The following is an 18,261-nucleotide window of genomic DNA, read 5'->3' on the forward strand; positions in this document are numbered from 1 at the left end:
AATCCAGAAGAATATTATGTTTACATGCCAAACCTTACCTGCTGCTCAACCTGCCGAGAAACATCGAGATCAGAAAGTCTCATCCCATCATTGCCTGTGTCTAGTCAAGTGCAACATGAAAAGTGAAAATTAAAGTAAAAAATAGCTCATAGTCAGCAAAATTTTGAAGCTGATAGAAAAATTGCATCTTGTGAGTACCTACAAGTACGTCTTCTAGGTTAGATAACTCATTCAAATTCAACTGAGTCGTTTGCATTATACGATTGTATAACTCAGGAGGTTTAAGGTGGAATATGACATACCAGATTGTGTTCTGCATTCAGTTGCCTGACCTTCAAGTGTCGGGACAGTATTAGATCCTGAAGGAGGCCCTGTACGTAGTGCAGAACCAGAAATTTGAGAAGCTGAAACTACAGGTACAAATTCTTCTTGCCTATAATGGACAGGGCGAGGGCGATGCACCCGAAATGGATGCAATGATTGATGAGGAAATTGCTACATACAAAGTATTAAAATTAGATAGAATCCCCAAAATGACAAGAAATGGGAGTAATAGATACAGATATATGTGATTTATAATGGGAAAGATCAACCTCAACCATTATTTGATTTGGCCCTGTTGAAGATATATAAACAGAGCCTCCAGTTTCTACAGATGACTCCCTCTAAAGCAAACGAGAATGCAGGTAAATTTATGAAAGTTAGAAATTGCTTGAGCCACAGGATACTTGTCAACAGAGTTTGTAATTTCTCCTTGCATATGCACGTTTTGAATAGAAATGTAACATACTGGCCTTCGCCCAAGGCGTAGAGACATCGATGCTCGGCCAAGCTCTAAGAACAAGGCTCCCAGATGCTGCATTGCTAAACCAAACTGCACTGCTCCAAACTGTGTCTGACCTCGCAAGACTTGGTCATCGCTGTTTTCTATTCTTAGCAAATGTGTGGATAGATTCTGTACATTTACGAAAATTATCAAATAATGCAAGAGAAAAAAATGTAAATAAGCGCAAAGGCAAAAACAAAGAAGAATACTGAGGGTTATATAATAATGTTAGATGTATAGAAGATGAGGTTCAAAACAACTATTACTAGTCCCAATCACCAGCTTAAATGTAAAAATTGAGGGTTTGAAAAAAAGGCAGTGGCTAATCATCAAACTTATGCCCAAATTTGTGAAATGAATTTAAATTTAAAATTTTCTAGTAATAGGATGGTCTTGAAAAGAGATGTAACAAACGACCTAACTTAATTGCGGTGAGAAGCAGACAAAACTATTCTAGAAAGTCGCCAATCAGATGAGGCCGCACAACTTAACTAGATTTTGGTAAAAAAATAGGCAAAGTTTGGTTAGCGTGTCACTAAAAAAAAATAACCAGCTACAACTTAATCAAATCGTAGTAAGGAAATGGGGGAACATTCAATGGGAAAATAAAAAAAAAATTTGGTAAACAAAATAATAAAAAATAAATAAATATTGATTGTTTATAGCATATTTTAAGGAAAGGGGAAAAAATCCAATGACATTAAAGAAGGTTGCAAATTTTTTTATTATTTTTATTTTATTTTATTTTATTTTTACTATTTTTTATGAAGGTTGCAATATATTATATGTTGGAAAACTATAAAATAGGGTAGGGATGTAGTGTGGATATAAACCTGAAAGAAAATTATTGAGGTTAATCATTTTAGTAATAAGATGATTTCAATTGAGTTAATTTTCAGTAGAGGGCATTATAAATGTAAGTAGTGTTTATGTTTCTCCAATTGGATTAGAAAATAATTTTCAGAAGAGATGGGTGAACTATTATAACTTACAAAAGTGGAAGAAAGAATAATTATCAAGTGCAAGTAAAATGATCTTATATGATCAAATATGATGGGCTCTTGGATTTTGCTATAACACATAATTTTGCAATAGCAAACGTATAATTCTATAAGGAGTACATGACTACTTCTAGCTTATTTTTACTAAGAAAGAAAAATTCTTTTTGAAAAAATTGCAAGAACAATCCAAGAAAAGTTTGACTTCACATCATAGAATAATAGTTATGGATATATATCTTAAATGTACAATGAAAGGCAAATGGAATTCCTAGTTTATCACAGGTTACAAATGAGGATAATACAACCTAACGTTCTAACAAAGAGATGAGTTAGTCAAATAATTATGAATCCTTTCAAATGTCCCTGACATAATCAACATGATTTTATTAATTTTCTAACTAAGTTGTAATCAATGTTATTCTTATCATGGGGCGTGAATCTTCCAATTGGCTTATGAACACTGGAGATGAGCAGATACCAACAAAATTGTAAACAATATTGATGATCATGTCATAATTTCCAGTCACCAAATCCATCAATTTTAGAAATCAATAGCAAAGTAATGCATCACACTACACTCTGTCCTTTAGTGTATTTTCCGCTTTTCAATTCACCCTTAAAGAAAGATAAGGAGCATATGGCACATACTGAAAGAGCCGTGGTTGCATTTTCCCTAAGAAGCTGTGCTGCTCGCCACAAAACAATACTCAAAGTTTGAAGGGCTGGTAAAGTTGCAGTTATTGTGCCCCTCGAAAGGATCTCATGCTGATCATTGTTCAGTGAAAGCAGCTGATGCTGATCATTGTTCAATGAGTTACAACAACTTTGAAACTCCCCATTCATCCGATCAATGAAATCATTGACAGTCGTCAAAGTATCAGGAAATAGCTGAAATACAAAATTGGCAACATAACTCTGTGACACAATAAATTTCAATTTGTGCATTGCAAAAATGAAAACATGAAAGAAGTACCTCCTGTTCATTGGAAATTCGCCAAGGCGATTCAAAAAATGAAAGAGAGGATGCTGGTTGACTCTGAAATATAAGCCCTAGATTTACTGAGTTAGTTGACCGAGTCCTTCTTGAGTTCTGAGAACTTTCTGCTCCGGCACCTGAATATGAACCCAACAAAAACAGAAACATGTGAAATACATTAAAAGAATCAAAATATTTAACCGTCTATTCATGAACATTTCTTTCTGCAAACATGAATTTGGTTGGTTTAAATATGCACCTGTAAATTTCCATAAGATCATAAAGATTGAGTATCATTAAATAATCATAACTATCTTAAATATTAAAAAGTAACAAGATATGGATGAAGACGACTGATCTTGAAATTCTAGGAAAATGTTGCATTATAAAAATTCAAACATTAGTTCAGGACAAGGACAACTTACCCCAAAAATTGATATTATCTACTTGCACCACGATAGAAAAGAATAACATCCAAATCCAACATTTAAGTCAAAAGGACAACAAACAACTTGAAAATTTTGATTGAATTTTTTACTCTTTTTTTTGTTGAGAAATTTTGGGGCAAAGTCCATATCATTAATGAAAGAACAGAATTACAATGCTATGAATAGAGAAAAACAACTCAGAAGCAAAATTACAAGTATGATCAGAGTTGTGACGAAAGAGAAAAGACTCCAACTGGAGTAAAAAACAAAAGGCTACAAAGAAAACCTGCAGTTAGAAGTAACAGAAAGAGTGAAACTGAAGTGAAACCAAAATAGTGGACTCAGGAAGTGCAAAAAGCCAACATCCGGGTTATCAGATCCACATCCAGTAAAAGCTCGGTCAGCAAGCAATAAACAAAAATTCACCCTCTGATTGCCACACGGGCCTTCCATGAAAAAACAACCGGTTGCCACAGGAGCCCTCCAAGAGGAAATGCTGGAAGGAAGTTGGCGGTCATTCATCATCGTCCAAAAGAGAAACCAAGCAAAGTCAAGCCGAAAGGCAAAGTAGCGGATAATGCCCAAAACCACAAGAATCTAGATGAAGATGTGCGCATCAAACAAAACACGGAGGAAGAAATTAAAAGCAGTTAGGAAAAACAGATTTGAGCCTTTCATATCTCTTCCATTTTGATGCCTTAGAGAGATGGCGAATTTAATATGGCTGCAGACAGAGGAGGAGGAGCTCCATTTACCAGAGAAATGCCTGTCATTCCTTTCTCTCCACAGAAAATACAAAGAGAAGCATATAGTGAAGTAACAGAAGATCTTATCTCGCAAGTTTAAGACATGCTAGCATAGTGATAAAAAAGCTGTTGTAAGTTAGGCCTAACTAAAAAAACTTCCCAAATAGGCAGCAGAGCATAAATGACAAAAAATGAATAGTCACACTCAAATAACAGGTGTTGATGAGTCTCAGCAAACTTGAAACCGAGGTGGTAACAAATGGATGAAACATCAATATTCCTTTTAATAAGAAATTCAGCCGTTTTTAAGCCCTCGAGAGAAGCCATCCAAGCATAAGAGGCGGACTGACGAGCATACTTCTTATGCCAAATGTAATTAAACCAAGGAGCAGTCTGCATGTGTCGTAAAAGTTTTGAAGGTAGGATTCTCAGAGCCATTCCAAGAGATAGAGGGAGAGGAATGTTCAAGAATAGGGACTAAAGAAATAGCATGTTTAACCGCTTCAGAGAAGTGTCCAGGAATAGCCCAGAGCCCATTTAAGATAAAATCATTCGCTGTCAAATGGGTATAACTGGTAGGAAACATTAATTCTGAAATAGCTTTGAGGTTACACCAAAGGTCCCAGAACAGTGAAAGCAAAAGAGGGAAGGATATTGTCAAGAGATTCCCACAATAGCTTTGCACCGTTTTTCTTGAACCAACAAACCATCAAGTAGAGTATAAATCCTACTCTTAAGTGATTGGAATTTGGAAGTGAGCAGATAAAAGCTATTTAGTAGAGATAAGCAGTCCCACGCTTTAAGGACAGCATCAGCTCAAAGAATGCAAAGAATGCAACAAATATCAGCAGCAGTAAGAGTATAAGGAGAGAAAAGAATGGATCATTTAGAGTTATTTATGTATAGACCAGAGGCAGCCGCAAGAGAGAGGGATATTGTCAAGAGAAGATGCATTTTGAGTAGAGGCCGAGCCAAAAACAAGCAAATCATCTGCATATAGTGGGTGATTGTAATTATAGCCATTTGACATTATACCTGTAAAGTTAAGGGAGGGGCTAGAAGCATCAAGGGAGCAAGAGAGAGCATCCATGACAATACAGAAAAGTAATGGCGATAATGGGCTTCCTTGCCTCAGCCCCGATAAAGAGTTAAAAAATCCTTCAAGTGCCCCATTAAAGCAAATAGAGAAATGCACATCATTGATGCACCCTTTAATCCAATTGATAAATATGATAGGAAAACCTGTTTACTCAATCCTAGATAGCATAAATTCATGAGATATTGTATCAAAGGCCTTGTTAATATAAAATTTTTCATAGAAGAATTTCCTGCTGGCAGCAGTATTGAATTCCCCGAAGAGCTCAGAGGCAAGTATGTTGTTATGATATCCGAGGAACTTCTGTTATAAATAAACCCTGCTTAGCTTTGATAAATAATAAAAGACATATTGAGCTTCATTCTATTAGAAATAATATTGGCTCTAATTTTGGAAAATGCATTGCATAGGGAGATTGGAAGGTAGTATGAAATATTAATAGCATGAGAGCATTTAGGAATCAAGGTGATAGCAGTAGCTTTAGCACCTTTGGGGAGGTGCCCATAATGAAAGAAATATTTTACAGCATTGCAAACTTAAAGACCAATAACATCTCAGGAGCATTTATAGAACTCAAAAGTAAAATCATCAGGCCACAAAGCAGATGAGGCAGGGGCATAAAAGACAACAACTTTTATCTCATCATTAAAGATAGGAGATAAAGGGAACCAACGAGAAGGGAGAGAATGGTGTTCATAGCAGGGATATTATGTGTGCTGGTTTGGAGTGGTTTGGGGAGTTAAAGAGGTTCTTGAAGTGTCGTATGGAAGCATAGGCAACCCCTTGAGGGGTACAAAAGAACCCAAGAGAGGTGGTAAGCTCTTTGATCAAGTTAACATTGTTTCTAGAATGAATTTTAGCATACAGAAAATCAAGATCATCTTCTCCATTTGAAAGCAATTTAGATTTTGCCCTTTGAACCATCCAAGCGGACCAAGAGGAATGATATGAAGCTAGCAGAGAATTCACCTCTTTTAAGGATGAATTAAGGGAGTGGTCAAGTTAGTTGTTCTGAGGTTCCAAAAGGTAGGCATGTTGACGGGCTTTTAGATCATTGCTAGTAGCCAAGAAGAATGTCGAAGATGCACAATTCTTGACTTTAATCAAGGATTTAAGATTCTGTAATTTGGCATAGAAAGAAGCAATAGGACTACCAATTGCATTAGCAGTAAAAGCAAAAATAACAGCCTCCCAGAATCCTTCCATATCATACCAGTAGTTCTTAAACAATAATCTGTAGTCTTTTGTAGTATTGGAACTGGAGAAGAGCACCAAAGGGGAATGATCATAATAGTTGGGAGGTTCAACTTTGTAAAAGGAAGAGGGAAAACAATCTAGCCAAGCATTATTAACCAAAATTCTATCTAGTTTTATATGAATAGGATTTTCCGCTCTCTGATTATAATAGGTATAAAAGAGCCCGATATTAAATATTGAGTTCTTAAGCTCTCCAAGCCTACTATAGTGAATATGATGGCCACGATATTTCTCATTTTAAATAATGCATTTTATGGTGCAGAGGGCCCAGTCATATTGCATAATTTTAAACATTGATAACATATGGTGTAGCTAGAATATCTTTTTAAAGAATGCATTTTATGTGTTTGGTGCTCTAAGTAATGTAGGGTATACAATTTCAAGGGATATTAAGATCCTCAAGATTATTTGGTTGTCATGAAAGCAAGAAGAATCGTAGGACTTAATGTTTTGTAGGGAGAATTTCATGGTTGTTTCAGTTATCATTTTGCCTCTATTGGAGCATCACATTTTAGGGAAGAAAAGGAGAGTTAGCTTCCGAATTGCTGGAAAATTTTGAAACAAGTTCAAGCAAGAGATAGTTGGAACCTAAAGTGTTTATATATATCAAGTTTATGTTGTATTGGTCGTTCCAATTTCGAGTCATAACATTTCGACAATTAAGGTGAAGATACAACCACTTCTAGGTACATAAATTCACTTCAAAGTGCCATCTAGACTCAATAGAACCACTTCAAAGTAATACAATTGTGATAGTAGTTTTCTCAATTCAAGCATCATTTAGGCATGATGGGATTATGTGGTGCTGAGCCCTTTAAGCTTTTCGGAGCCTATACTGCTTGGTTTAGAGAAGCGAAACAAAATTGAATAAGAGAATTTTTGAACTAACTTAGTGTATTATTTCCTAAATAACACTATCTCAAGGATACAAGGGTTTTTAAGAAATTATATAGATCAAATCCTACAAGTAAACATACTGCACCATGAGATTTGCACCCATTCTTCATTTTCCATGCCTTGTACTGATAGTGATGTAGGACTACAATGCATGCAACATTTTATTAAGAGCTTGCACAACTTATTGATTAGAGGAATAACAAATAGAACTATTAGCAAATAAAATGATAAATCAAAACGTAAGAGCGGTCACTTTCGTTTAGGCTAAGTTGCATATCAAGAGATTTGAGCCCTCAAAATATCGTAGGAAAACAATATTATGCAAAGTAGTAGCTTTCAACAAAAATCCCTAATCTAACAATAAGATTTAGGAAACAAAGAAGTGCACTTAATTCCCTACGTTTACTAAGCTCGGCAAAATCGTGTAAACGCATCCTTCATGACTGCAATCAAAGCATATGAAAGAATCAGACTTAAGAAATACAAAAAAATGAAAATTAGAAAACCTTCGTTAAGGATCGATTGCGATCCTCCACTCAACGATCTCAAGTTGCTCTTCAATAGCTTCAACCAATGTGTCCAAGATGCGTTCTATGTAGTCCTCAATCGTATGGTTGATCCTAGGGTTGACGTCGAAGAAGATTGAATGGATTATGTGCACGAAGCCGTGTTCATAGTAGGCAAGTCCGTAGTTAGTATCGGGATCGGCCATTCATGAGTGCTAGATGACGATTTCTTCCAAAGATTGCTAGTAATCTTGAACTACGTTGAAGAGAAAGAAGTTTCTCTTAAACTTGAAGTGGAGATGAACGAAAGTGGCCGACCAAGGGAGGAGGGAGAGTAGGGAGTTTGTTTTAGACTTGAAAGAGAAAATAGCTTAAAACCTAAAATTAATTTTAGATTTTACCTAGGAAGGGATTTGAAATTTGAAAACAATTCCAAAAAAGGATGAGAGAGGGGAGGGGCAGCGGCAAGGGTTGGCAGGACTTTAATTTAATTCCAAAAGGAGAGATTCCCTTTTAGAAATAAATTAAATAGGTGGGCTTAGGGAATTTCGGCTAAAGGAGGTGGGGATGAGATTTAGAATTGTTTCCAAGAGGGGTTAGAGGGTTTCAGGAAATAAATCCCTTGGGATTTATTAGAGGGGCCGGCGGCTTAACGGTAAAGGAGGAGATTGGGGAAGGGATTTGTGGTTGCTTAATTTAGGATTTAGGATTTAGGATTTAGGAAAGAAATAATTAATCCTCATTAATTTGAAATTTTAAAAAGGACTTGATTAATTAACTTTCCTAAAATAGGTTTCCTAAATTAGGAAAGAATTTCAAATTCAAATAATTTTGAATTTTGAAATTAGACCTCCCTAAATTAAGAGCGGGTGATATGGAAAGTATTCGGGAGGGGTTCGCATTGAGTGACGTGGAAGAGGTGAGAGGGGGGACCGGCGGCTAGGTTGGGCCATGGGGAAATCTTGGAGGGAGGGGATTTGGTGAAGCCACTGGATAGATGGTTTGTGGTGGTTGGAGAGAGGTGGAGGTTGGGCGTGGGTAGGGTTGGCTGAGGTGAAGATGGTCGGTGGTGGTGGGAGGTTAAAGGGGAGAGATAAATAAGAAAAATCACGAACCCGACTCGTCAAGGTTGGTGGGTGTTGCGCAATTCTCCCTCTCCTAGGGCTCTCAATCCAATCTCAACCTCTCATGAGAACTCAAACAAAGAGAAACAAAGTTTTCAATTAATCATTCATTCCTCCCCTTGCAAGGAAGAACAAGGGGGCTATAAATAGCCTTTTAGAATGACTCAAAGTCTCAAACATAAAGGACGACAATGTCCCTAGAGCTTACATACGGCATCCCTTAATAAAAGGGTACAACGGAAAACTAATAAAGCAAATACAATACGATATCGTAAATAAGAAAATACATAAAACAAATCAAAAATACAATGACTCAATCATGGCCATAGATCGACGACGACGTCTCTGATAAACCTTCCATGATCTGATGTCCCCATCAGATAGTGAAATTTAGATACTATATTGATTCATGTGTGACTTCATATCGTTTTCATTTTGTACACCTTAGGAGAGTTTCCATATAATTGATACTGCACAAGGCTCAATTTTCTATAAGAAGAGGTGTTTGGTCTAGGGCTTATGCAAACAATTGAATCTCCTGTTAACTCGCATACACTCTCAGTTTTAAGATTCTTTAGAGGATTAGTGGCTTCGAGGTGATGGGAGAAGAATGAAGTTTTTGTGTGAGGTAATAGTTGTGAGATTGTTCTTTAAGTTTCTTCGTATTTATGCATGTTGGGCTTGAGAATTAGGAAATAGCTATTGAGTGCACTTATTTAATATTTAAAATTACAGCATCTATATAGCAGATTGAATCACCTACCCTCTCCTAACATCATATGCCTGATTGGAGTTGAACAACCAAAAACTTTGTGCTTCTTCATGATTGTTCACTCTTTTTATTTTGTTTTTCCATTGTCTCTTTATTTATCTCGATGATGCTTTCACTTTGAGTCTTTTAGCACTCTTGTTACAGCATGTTCCTTAGGGAAATGAACAAGAACTTCTCCGAAGCTTATTTCTTAGACTTTTGATCTTCATAAATTTAGATTGGTTAAGCTCTTAAGCTAAGCAGCCTCTTTTTTTTTTTCCTCGGTTCTATTGTTGCTACCTTTTTAGAGAGGGAGCTGAAGGTAAACTCGAATTAAGGAGGTCAATCTTAGTGTCTAAAGGTTTTTGTTTGAGTAGATTTAAAACCGAATACATGGTGTGTAATTTTAATAGTAATAGATCTAGTGGGAAGTTTGTGGCTTTGAGCGATCAAGTCATTAATAAGTGTACTCGATTTAGATATCTTGGGTCTATTGTTCAAAGTGAAGGTGAAATAGATGGGGATATTATTGGTAGAATTCAAGTTGGATAGTTGAAGTGGAGGAATGCTTCGGGTTTGTTGTGTGATAGAAAAGTACCACTCAATCTTAAGATAAAATTGTATAAGATGGTGGTGAAACATGCAATGCTTTATGGCGCATAATGTTGGCCATTAAAAGAGAAGCATAATACTAAGTTAAGTGTTGCTGAGGTGAGGATGCTTTGGTGGATGAGTGGACTTACTCTTAGAGACGTGATACAAAACGAGTATATTCAGGAAAAGGTTGGGCTAGTTTTAATGACATAAGATTAGAGAGAGTCGCCTTAGATGGTTTGGCCATGTAAACGTTGGCCTTCCGATGACCCTGTTAAGAGAGTAGGTGTATTAGATTTGGCCTATGTTAAGAAAGGTAGAGGTAGACCTAAAAAGACTTGGTTAGAAATTATTAGAAATGACCTTTCTTTATTAGATTTAAATGAGAAATTGACTCTTAACATGACATTATGGAGAGAAAGGATTCATGTAGCCGACCCCATGTACTGGGATAAAGGCTTGATGTTGTTGTTGTAGTATTGTTGCTACCATTTTACAGCATGGTCCTAAGTCTTATGCTCAAAAACTCATGTAAAGCTTGATTTTTAGACTTGTAGCCTTTAAAAGATTTGTTTGATTATGCTCTTAAGGTAATGAGCTTCTATTTCTTTCTATTTTCTGACAGTTATATTCCTAGATTCTGAACTTCTATTTATATTTTTCAAGCTTTGTTTCAAATTTCTAAGATTTTTATTACTTTTTTTTTTCTTCGAATCTTTGTCCTATTTGTTTTGAGCTTCTTTTCTTTTAGAGATATGCTTGCTTCTAAGACGTGTGAGCATTTGTTTTCCCACCTTTGTTGGCTCTTTGAGATTTTGGGCTTTTGTTTCTCTTTTTATTAACTCTTCCCTCATGCTTAAAGTGATTGCTCAATCCCTCACGCTTAGGAACCCTAAAATAATTAACTAAAACATTACTTTATATAAAATTATAGAATGAATTGGGATCAATGCATGCAGGTTAAAAATCCCAATAAAAATGGTATTATTTTGACTTTTTAAATATTGTATTAGACCTTTTATCAAGAGCCATCAACCAAATGCCTTAAATTCTCCTTTCAATAAATCATCCATGTATTTTTAAGACATTTTATAAATACTATACTCTTATTGCTGAAGTTATATAATAATGAAATTGTGTCAATCTAATTGTGGATTCCAAAGGTATCATGTGATGCATTGAAAAAAAAAACTTGGGTGATACTTCAAAGATATCTAGATAACAAGCTCAATAGTTATATGAAGGTCTATCAGAAGATCATCAATCGAATAATTCATTATGGCTTAAAATTTTCTAAGTTAGGTATATTCTGCATAAGTGCCCACATGGGTCCTTTCGTTGCTTCTATGTTGGGGCAATATTCTCGGACTGTAGCATGTTGTTCTTGATTCCTCAAAGAGTTGCTAGCGCATTGTCCTTGTTACTGAGGTATGTGTCTTATTGTGAATTTTTCTTATGACAACAACTTATGAACTCTTAATTTGGGATCACCTTCGATAGGCTGTTTTGGATGAGAAAATCCTTCTCTTTCCATCATTAAACTCATTCATTAAATGTAAGACTAAACAATATCAAGAGTGGTTATCTTCTTGTAGTAGTGTGAGGATTGTTCTTCTTTCCCGACTTAGTTTTTCTCTCCTTTTATGTATATTTTTTGTTATTAGTAGAAAGTGAGATTGTGTTTTGTGATACTTGCTAAAATTTGAATTTCTTTCTTTTGTGTAAGGTTACAATCATGTGTGGCTATCATTATCCCTAAAATTTGTCACTGATTTCTAGTAGAAGGTCATAAATCTTTTGTCAACAATGGATTCTATCAATTTTGTTTTTAAGTTTCATCAAAGAGGTGTGGAAATGCTCAGGAGATGAACGGATTTTTTAGCTTACTAAATTCTTTAATATTATTTTGAAGACTAAGAAGATATCCGATGAGTGAAGGAGTGCGTTGATTCCTATTTTTAAGAATAAAGGTGACACACAAGAGTGTGCGAATTATAGAGGAATTAAGTTAATGTGTCATATATTAAAACTATTGGAGAGAGTAATTGAGCATAGGTTACGACGTGATATTAATGTTTCTTAAAATCAATTTGGAATCATGCCGGGTAGGTTTATTATGGGAGCTATACATTTATTGAGAGGTTTGATGGAGAAGTATACAGAGAATAAGGAGGATTTATATATGATATTTATTGATTTAGAGAAAGCATGTGATAATTAAATTTCAAAAGAAGTTCTTTAGAGAGTTTTAAAAAAGAAAGAAGTTAATAATGATTTATATTCAAGTCATTAAGTATATGTATATAGAAGTTGTTACTTGTATTCAAATACAAGGTGGTTTAACTAAATACTTTCCTACTTCAGTTGAATGACATTAAGGATCAGCTTTAAGCCCGTATCTTTTTGCTTTAGTTATGCATTTTCTTGCTAGACATTTGCAAGAGGATGTACCTTGGTGTATACTTTTGGCTGATGATATTCTTCTTATTGATAAGAATAGAGGGGGGGAGTCGAAGGAAAACTTGAATTATGGACGTAAACCTTAGAGTCTAAAGGTTTTCGTTTGAGTAGAACTAAATCCGAATACATGGAGTATAATTTGAATAGTAATAGATCTAGTGGAGGGACTGTGACTTTGGGTGATCAAATTATTAGAAAGAGTATACAATTTAGATATCTACGATCTATTATTCAAAATGATGATAAAATCGATGGCAATTTTATTAGTAGAATACAAGTTGGATGGTTGAAGTGGAGGAATGTATCGGGTCTGTTGTATGATAGAAAAGTATCCTTCAAACCTAAGGAAAAATTTTATAAGATGGTGGTGAGACTTACAATGCTTTATGGCGCAGAATGTTGGACGTTAAAAGAGAAGCGTAAAATTAAGTAAAGTGTTGCAGAGATGAGGATGCTCAAATGGATGATTGGCTTTACTCTTAGAGGCAGAATGCGAAACGAGTATATTAGCTTTAGTAGTAGATAAGATTAGGTGAGTCACCTTAGATGGTTTGGTCACATAAAATGTACGCCTTATGATGACCTAGTTAGGAGAGCAAATGTGTTAGATCTAGCCTATGTTGAGAAATGTAGAGGTAGACCTAAAAAGACTTGGATAGAAAATATTAGAAATAAACTTTTTTTTATTAGATTTAAATGAGAATTCGACTCTTAATAGGACACAATGGAAAAAATAATTCATGTATCTTACAAAAAAATTGTTTTATATATTTCATGCAATTAGATGTTGAACTTACATAAGAAATCCTATACGTTCTACATCATCCTCCAATTTTATAGAGAACATAAACAAATGCTATCTCAAAGCAAATCAAAAGGATTTAAACGCATTGTTTACCTATGGATGAAAGGAAATAAAAAAGGAATAAAGTAATACTAAAATGTCTAAATTTTTACAGCCCTTCTAAAACTTCAATATCATTAAGCGTTTCTTTATTTTATTTACATGCCTTATTGAAGCATTTTTTTTATTCTCACTATGCTCAAAACCAATAAACACCAACTTTGGAATAGATAAATGAAATTTGGACATCAAATTTTTATATGGAATGATGCACCTCTACATTTATCCATAATATTTTATTGTTGCAAGGAATTCAACTAGTCTTATTTCTCATTATGTAGCAAACTGAGCGATGAGGATGGCGGGCATGGCAAGAACTGCAGTATCTTCTGTTTAAACAAGCCTCGCTAGGTATGTTTTGTGACAGTTGCCAAAAGCTGCAGTTAAAACTACAATATAGAAGTTTACAATAATTACATTACATCTCCTCAAGAATGAAAATAAATGTTAATAAAGTTTTTTTTTTTTTTCATTTGGCCCAGTACCATTAGCTAAAGATTTTTAAAATGTGAGCATTAAATGGAAGTAGTTCATAAGCAACTCGCCAGAGTAAGTATTATGGTTGAATGACAAACCTTGCTGGCTGCTACTTCTTGATGTCTCAGCGGCAACAGTTGAGGAAACAGGAACTAGCCGCCTTTCAGCTAAATGCATAGTGTCTCCATCTGTCAAATCTAATATAGTAAAGGGTGAACTGGAAGAGCGGCAAAGCAAAAAATTGGAATTATGCGCCAAAAAAGCAAATACAAGTAACTTTACAAGCATCACTATTCACCATACCGGAAGTTTTGAAAATTAAGAAAGTCGCTCGTCTATATAGAGGAATTGCTAAAGCAAAATGATTAACACTTGATATATCATCAAAAAATTATCTTGATCATGCACGAATCTCAAAGCAAAATCAAGTTGAAAACTTCAAAAATTAACTCCGTGACCATCTGAACTCCGATTTCAGCAAACTTACAATCGAACTGAACGTTTCGGAAATACAAACCCAACGACACCAAATTCGACTCAATCCGAGCCTAAATGAATCCAAATCAAAGAACTGAAGCACATTTGGAAGGTTCAAACCATAATTTGAATTACTAAATGGTTTCCAAACGTGACATGCTTATATTGGAATCGAGAAGCTCGACGAGGCGAATCCAACGAGCCAAAGATCGTCAAATTCTCATATCATTAAGACATTCAAATGCCCAATAAACGGTTTACGATCAAGGGAATCAACATCGGTTGTCCATTCAAACCACTCCCAACTTACCGTTGATATTCCTCCTATTTACTGGTCATACCACTCTCAAAAAAACTATAAATAGAACCCGCAATCCTCATGGAAAGGGGCCGAAGCAAGAAGTCAAGGAAGAGAGTTATCTTGCTACCAGACTCCTCGACCACCATTGAGCTTCTACTAGGCCACCGACTATCGCCGGACTTCCACCTCGCTGCTGACTGACGTCGGACTTCCACCCGGCCTCCGACTAATGACAAACTTCCACCGGACTACTGACTGACGCTGAATTTCTGCACGATCACGGACTGAGTCTGGATTTCAGTCCAACCTTCAGATCCAACCCGACAATTGACTATTTTAATATGATCGTCTTCAGTTTCAAGAACGAATAAAACATTTGTAATTTACTCAAACACTAGTGGAATTATTTTCAACTGGGCGTGGCCCCATGATTTTTCCTTTTTCCTAGGTTTCCACGTAAAAATTCTAGTGTTTCCTTTTTCTTCTGTATGTGTGTTGGATATCCGTACAACGCTAAGACGAGAAAATTTAAATCTAACACTGGGTATATTCTAGCTCGCAACAATTTGTCACAGTCTGTGATACAACCAAAAAAATTAGGAAGACCCTAATTTTTGCAAGCATATTAAAAGACTTCCTAGAAAAATAAGAAAATACCACAAACAGACAAAACACAACTTAACGTTCAAAATAGAAAGACGACACATACAAATTTAACATAAAAATTCCTAAACTTGCTTTTCATTTCATCGAGAAGAAAGAGACAGATGTCGTCAAACTTGCGGAGAGAAGAAAGAGGTAAAAAGCCTGAGACGAAAGAGAGGACAAGCTCGCAAGTTTTCCTAAGAAGGAGAAGAGGAATGGAACAAGCTCGCAAGCTTTTCCAAGAAAACCCACAGGTTTTTGTATTCCAAAAATCACATCATAAACTGTTTTTTTAAACTCTCTAAACATCTCATATATATAGCTAAAAAGAGGCAACCAAACAGCCCCTAAAACACTCAAACCAAGCCAATCAAAACAGAGAAACATAAGGCCAAAAGGCTGTCCAGGAGAAGCACCTGAAGAGCCACAAAGGGGACCAGCAGGCTGTCCTGAAGCAACACCCAAAGAGCACAAAGGGGACAGGAATGGGCAGTCCTGGGGAACCGGAACAGGCAACCAGGGGAACCGGAACAAGCAACAAGGGGGGAAGGAACGAGCCACGGGAAGGAGCCAAGGGGAGGAATCGAAGGGCCACAGAGAAGGGGAAAGAACCTTCAATTTATGAGCTGAAAACAGCAACTCAACCATAATGAGTTGGAGCTAAGCAACTCCCCAAAACACAGCAAAACCGAACAGCCAAGCCCAAACCGAGAGCCACCAACAATCCAAAATTAGGCTCATGATTCCCCCCCCCCTCCCCCCTCCTCTTGCTTACATCAGAATCTTCCCCGGTTGAAATGACTCATCTCCTGATGAGAGGATGTATTAGGATTTTTCTAACGAAGGAGGCGCTTCTAATTCTCGATTCTTGGCCGCATACTTCTTCATAATCATCTCTCATTCTTGAATGAATTGGTTTTGCAGAAGTTTCTTTTTTTCATGTAATTTTTCATACACATACATTTTCATTTGAAGCTTGTATAATTCATTCTGTAGGGGATCGGTTGAACCTCCTTCTAACGGAATCCATCTGTCCAAAGGGATTTGGATCTCAAGATCTTCTGACTGATTTTCATCCACAAGTAGTTCAATATTTTTGTCTTTTTCATTTTTTTTAAACTCTTAAAAAACACGAAAAAAAACCTAGGAATATACTAACCTGGCTCTGATATCAAACTTGATGCAACCAAAAAAATTAGGAAGACCCTAATTTTTGCAAGCATACTAAAACTTCCTATAAAAATGAGAAAATACCACAAACAGACAAAACACAACTTAACGTTCATAATAAAAAGATGACACATACAAATTTAACATAAAAATTCCTAAACTTGCTTTTCATTTCATCGAGAAGAAAGATAGCAGATGGTGTCGAACTTGCGGAGAAAAGAAAGAGGCAAGAAGCCCGAGACGAAAGAGAGGACAAGCTCGCAAGCTTTCCTTAGAAGGAGAAGAGGAATGGAACAAGCTATAAAGCTTTTCCAAGAAAACCCACAGGTTTTTGTATTCCAAAACTCACATCATAAACTCTTTTTTTTTTTACTCTCTAAACATCTCATATATATAGCTGAAAAGAGGCAACCAAGCAGCCCCTAAAACACTCCAACCAAGCCAATCAAAATAGGGAAACAGAAGGCCAAAAGGTTGTCCAGGAGCAGCACCCGAAGAGGCACAAAGGGGGCTAGCAGGCTGTCCAGAAGCAGCAATCGAAGAGCCACAAAGGGGACAGGAACGAGCAGTCAAGGGGAAGCGGAATAGGCAACCATAGGAACCGGAACAGGCAACCAGGGGAACTGGAACATGCAGCCTAGGGGGAAGGAAGAGCCACAGGAAGGAGCCAAGGGGGGGAAACTAAGGGCCACAGAGAAGGGGAAAGAACCTTCAATTTATAAGCTGAAAACAGCTGCTCAACCATAATGAGCCGGAGCCAAGCAGCTCCCCAAAACACAGCAAAATCAAATAGCCAAGCCTAAACCGAGAGCCACCAACAATCCAAAATTAGGTCAGAAACCTCGCATTCCTCCGAACATCCCCGAAGACTTAGCCCGACCGCACATTGTTGAGCCCCCTCGTAACACCCTACGTCATGAACTACGACAATTGGTTCGAGAAGAATTCCTCGTGGGAGATAGAAAACAATATCTTCATCAATGGGACTTCTAGGAGTCATCATCCCTGACTGAAGTCATCCTTCAACACCCCATTCCGGCAAAATTCAAACTACTAAGCATCTATTCTTACAACGGAACATCCGACCCCTAAGAGCATATCGATCACTATAGAACCATCATGCATATCAAGTGAGCCTCAAACGCGCTCCTTTGCCAAGTTTTCCTTGCCACCCTCAAGGGATAAGCTCGAAAGTGGTTATATTCACTTCCAACCAGAACGATCCCCACATTCGTTAAATTGGTCAAAGTGTTTGTCAAATAATTTTTAGCCAATCAAAGAATTGTTAAGCATTATTCTTACCTCTTTGGGATTCGCTAGAATGAAAGAGAATCGCTTAAGGAATATTTTCAACGATTTTTCACCAAGGCTCCGTAAATTTCAAGTGTGGGTTCTAAATTGCTGAGAGGAATTTTCCTTGGAGGCCTCCGCCCCAGTCCCTTTTACTTGGTGCTTATGTGAGACATGGTTCCCTCGTATGTTGACCTAATCCATCGTATGGAGGACCATATCTCTACATATGAAGCCATTAATGCTCATAGATAGCAGTTTGTGCAAACAAATGGAAAGCGTAAAAGTTCACAAGAGATAGATAACTCATTTTTGCAGAGAAAGAAATAAAGGAA

At 36.5% G+C, this 18,261-nt stretch overlaps 1 protein-coding gene across 5 annotated transcripts in view; it reads right to left on the reverse strand.

Moving 5' to 3' along the window:
• LOC110114631 (ubiquitin-like domain-containing protein CIP73) overlaps positions 1-18,261 on the reverse strand; it is a 62,448-nt gene that overhangs the window by 27,080 nt on the left and 17,107 nt on the right. For 2 of the 5 annotated variants that reach the window (XM_020847565.2, XM_028692416.1), the window contains 7 exons: positions 14,142-14,231; positions 2,801-2,940; positions 2,476-2,715; positions 791-955; positions 594-665; positions 303-495; positions 39-100 (listed from right to left, as the gene is read on the reverse strand). In XM_020847565.2, coding sequence (XP_020703224.1) covers positions 39-100; positions 303-495; positions 594-665; positions 791-955; positions 2,476-2,715; positions 2,801-2,940; positions 14,142-14,231 — 962 coding nt within the window. Of the gene's footprint in view, positions 1-38; positions 101-302; positions 496-593; positions 666-790; positions 956-2,475; positions 2,716-2,800; positions 2,941-14,141; positions 14,241-18,261 lie in introns of all 5 variants that reach the window. The other 3 variants (XM_020847563.2, XM_028692415.1, XM_020847564.2) reach the window with 2 other exon arrangements.

This window comes from Dendrobium catenatum, unplaced genomic scaffold (assembly GCF_001605985.2).
Source record: "Dendrobium catenatum unplaced genomic scaffold, ASM160598v2 original_scaffold_197033, whole genome shotgun sequence".
NCBI lineage: Eukaryota > Viridiplantae > Streptophyta > Magnoliopsida > Asparagales > Orchidaceae > Dendrobium > Dendrobium catenatum.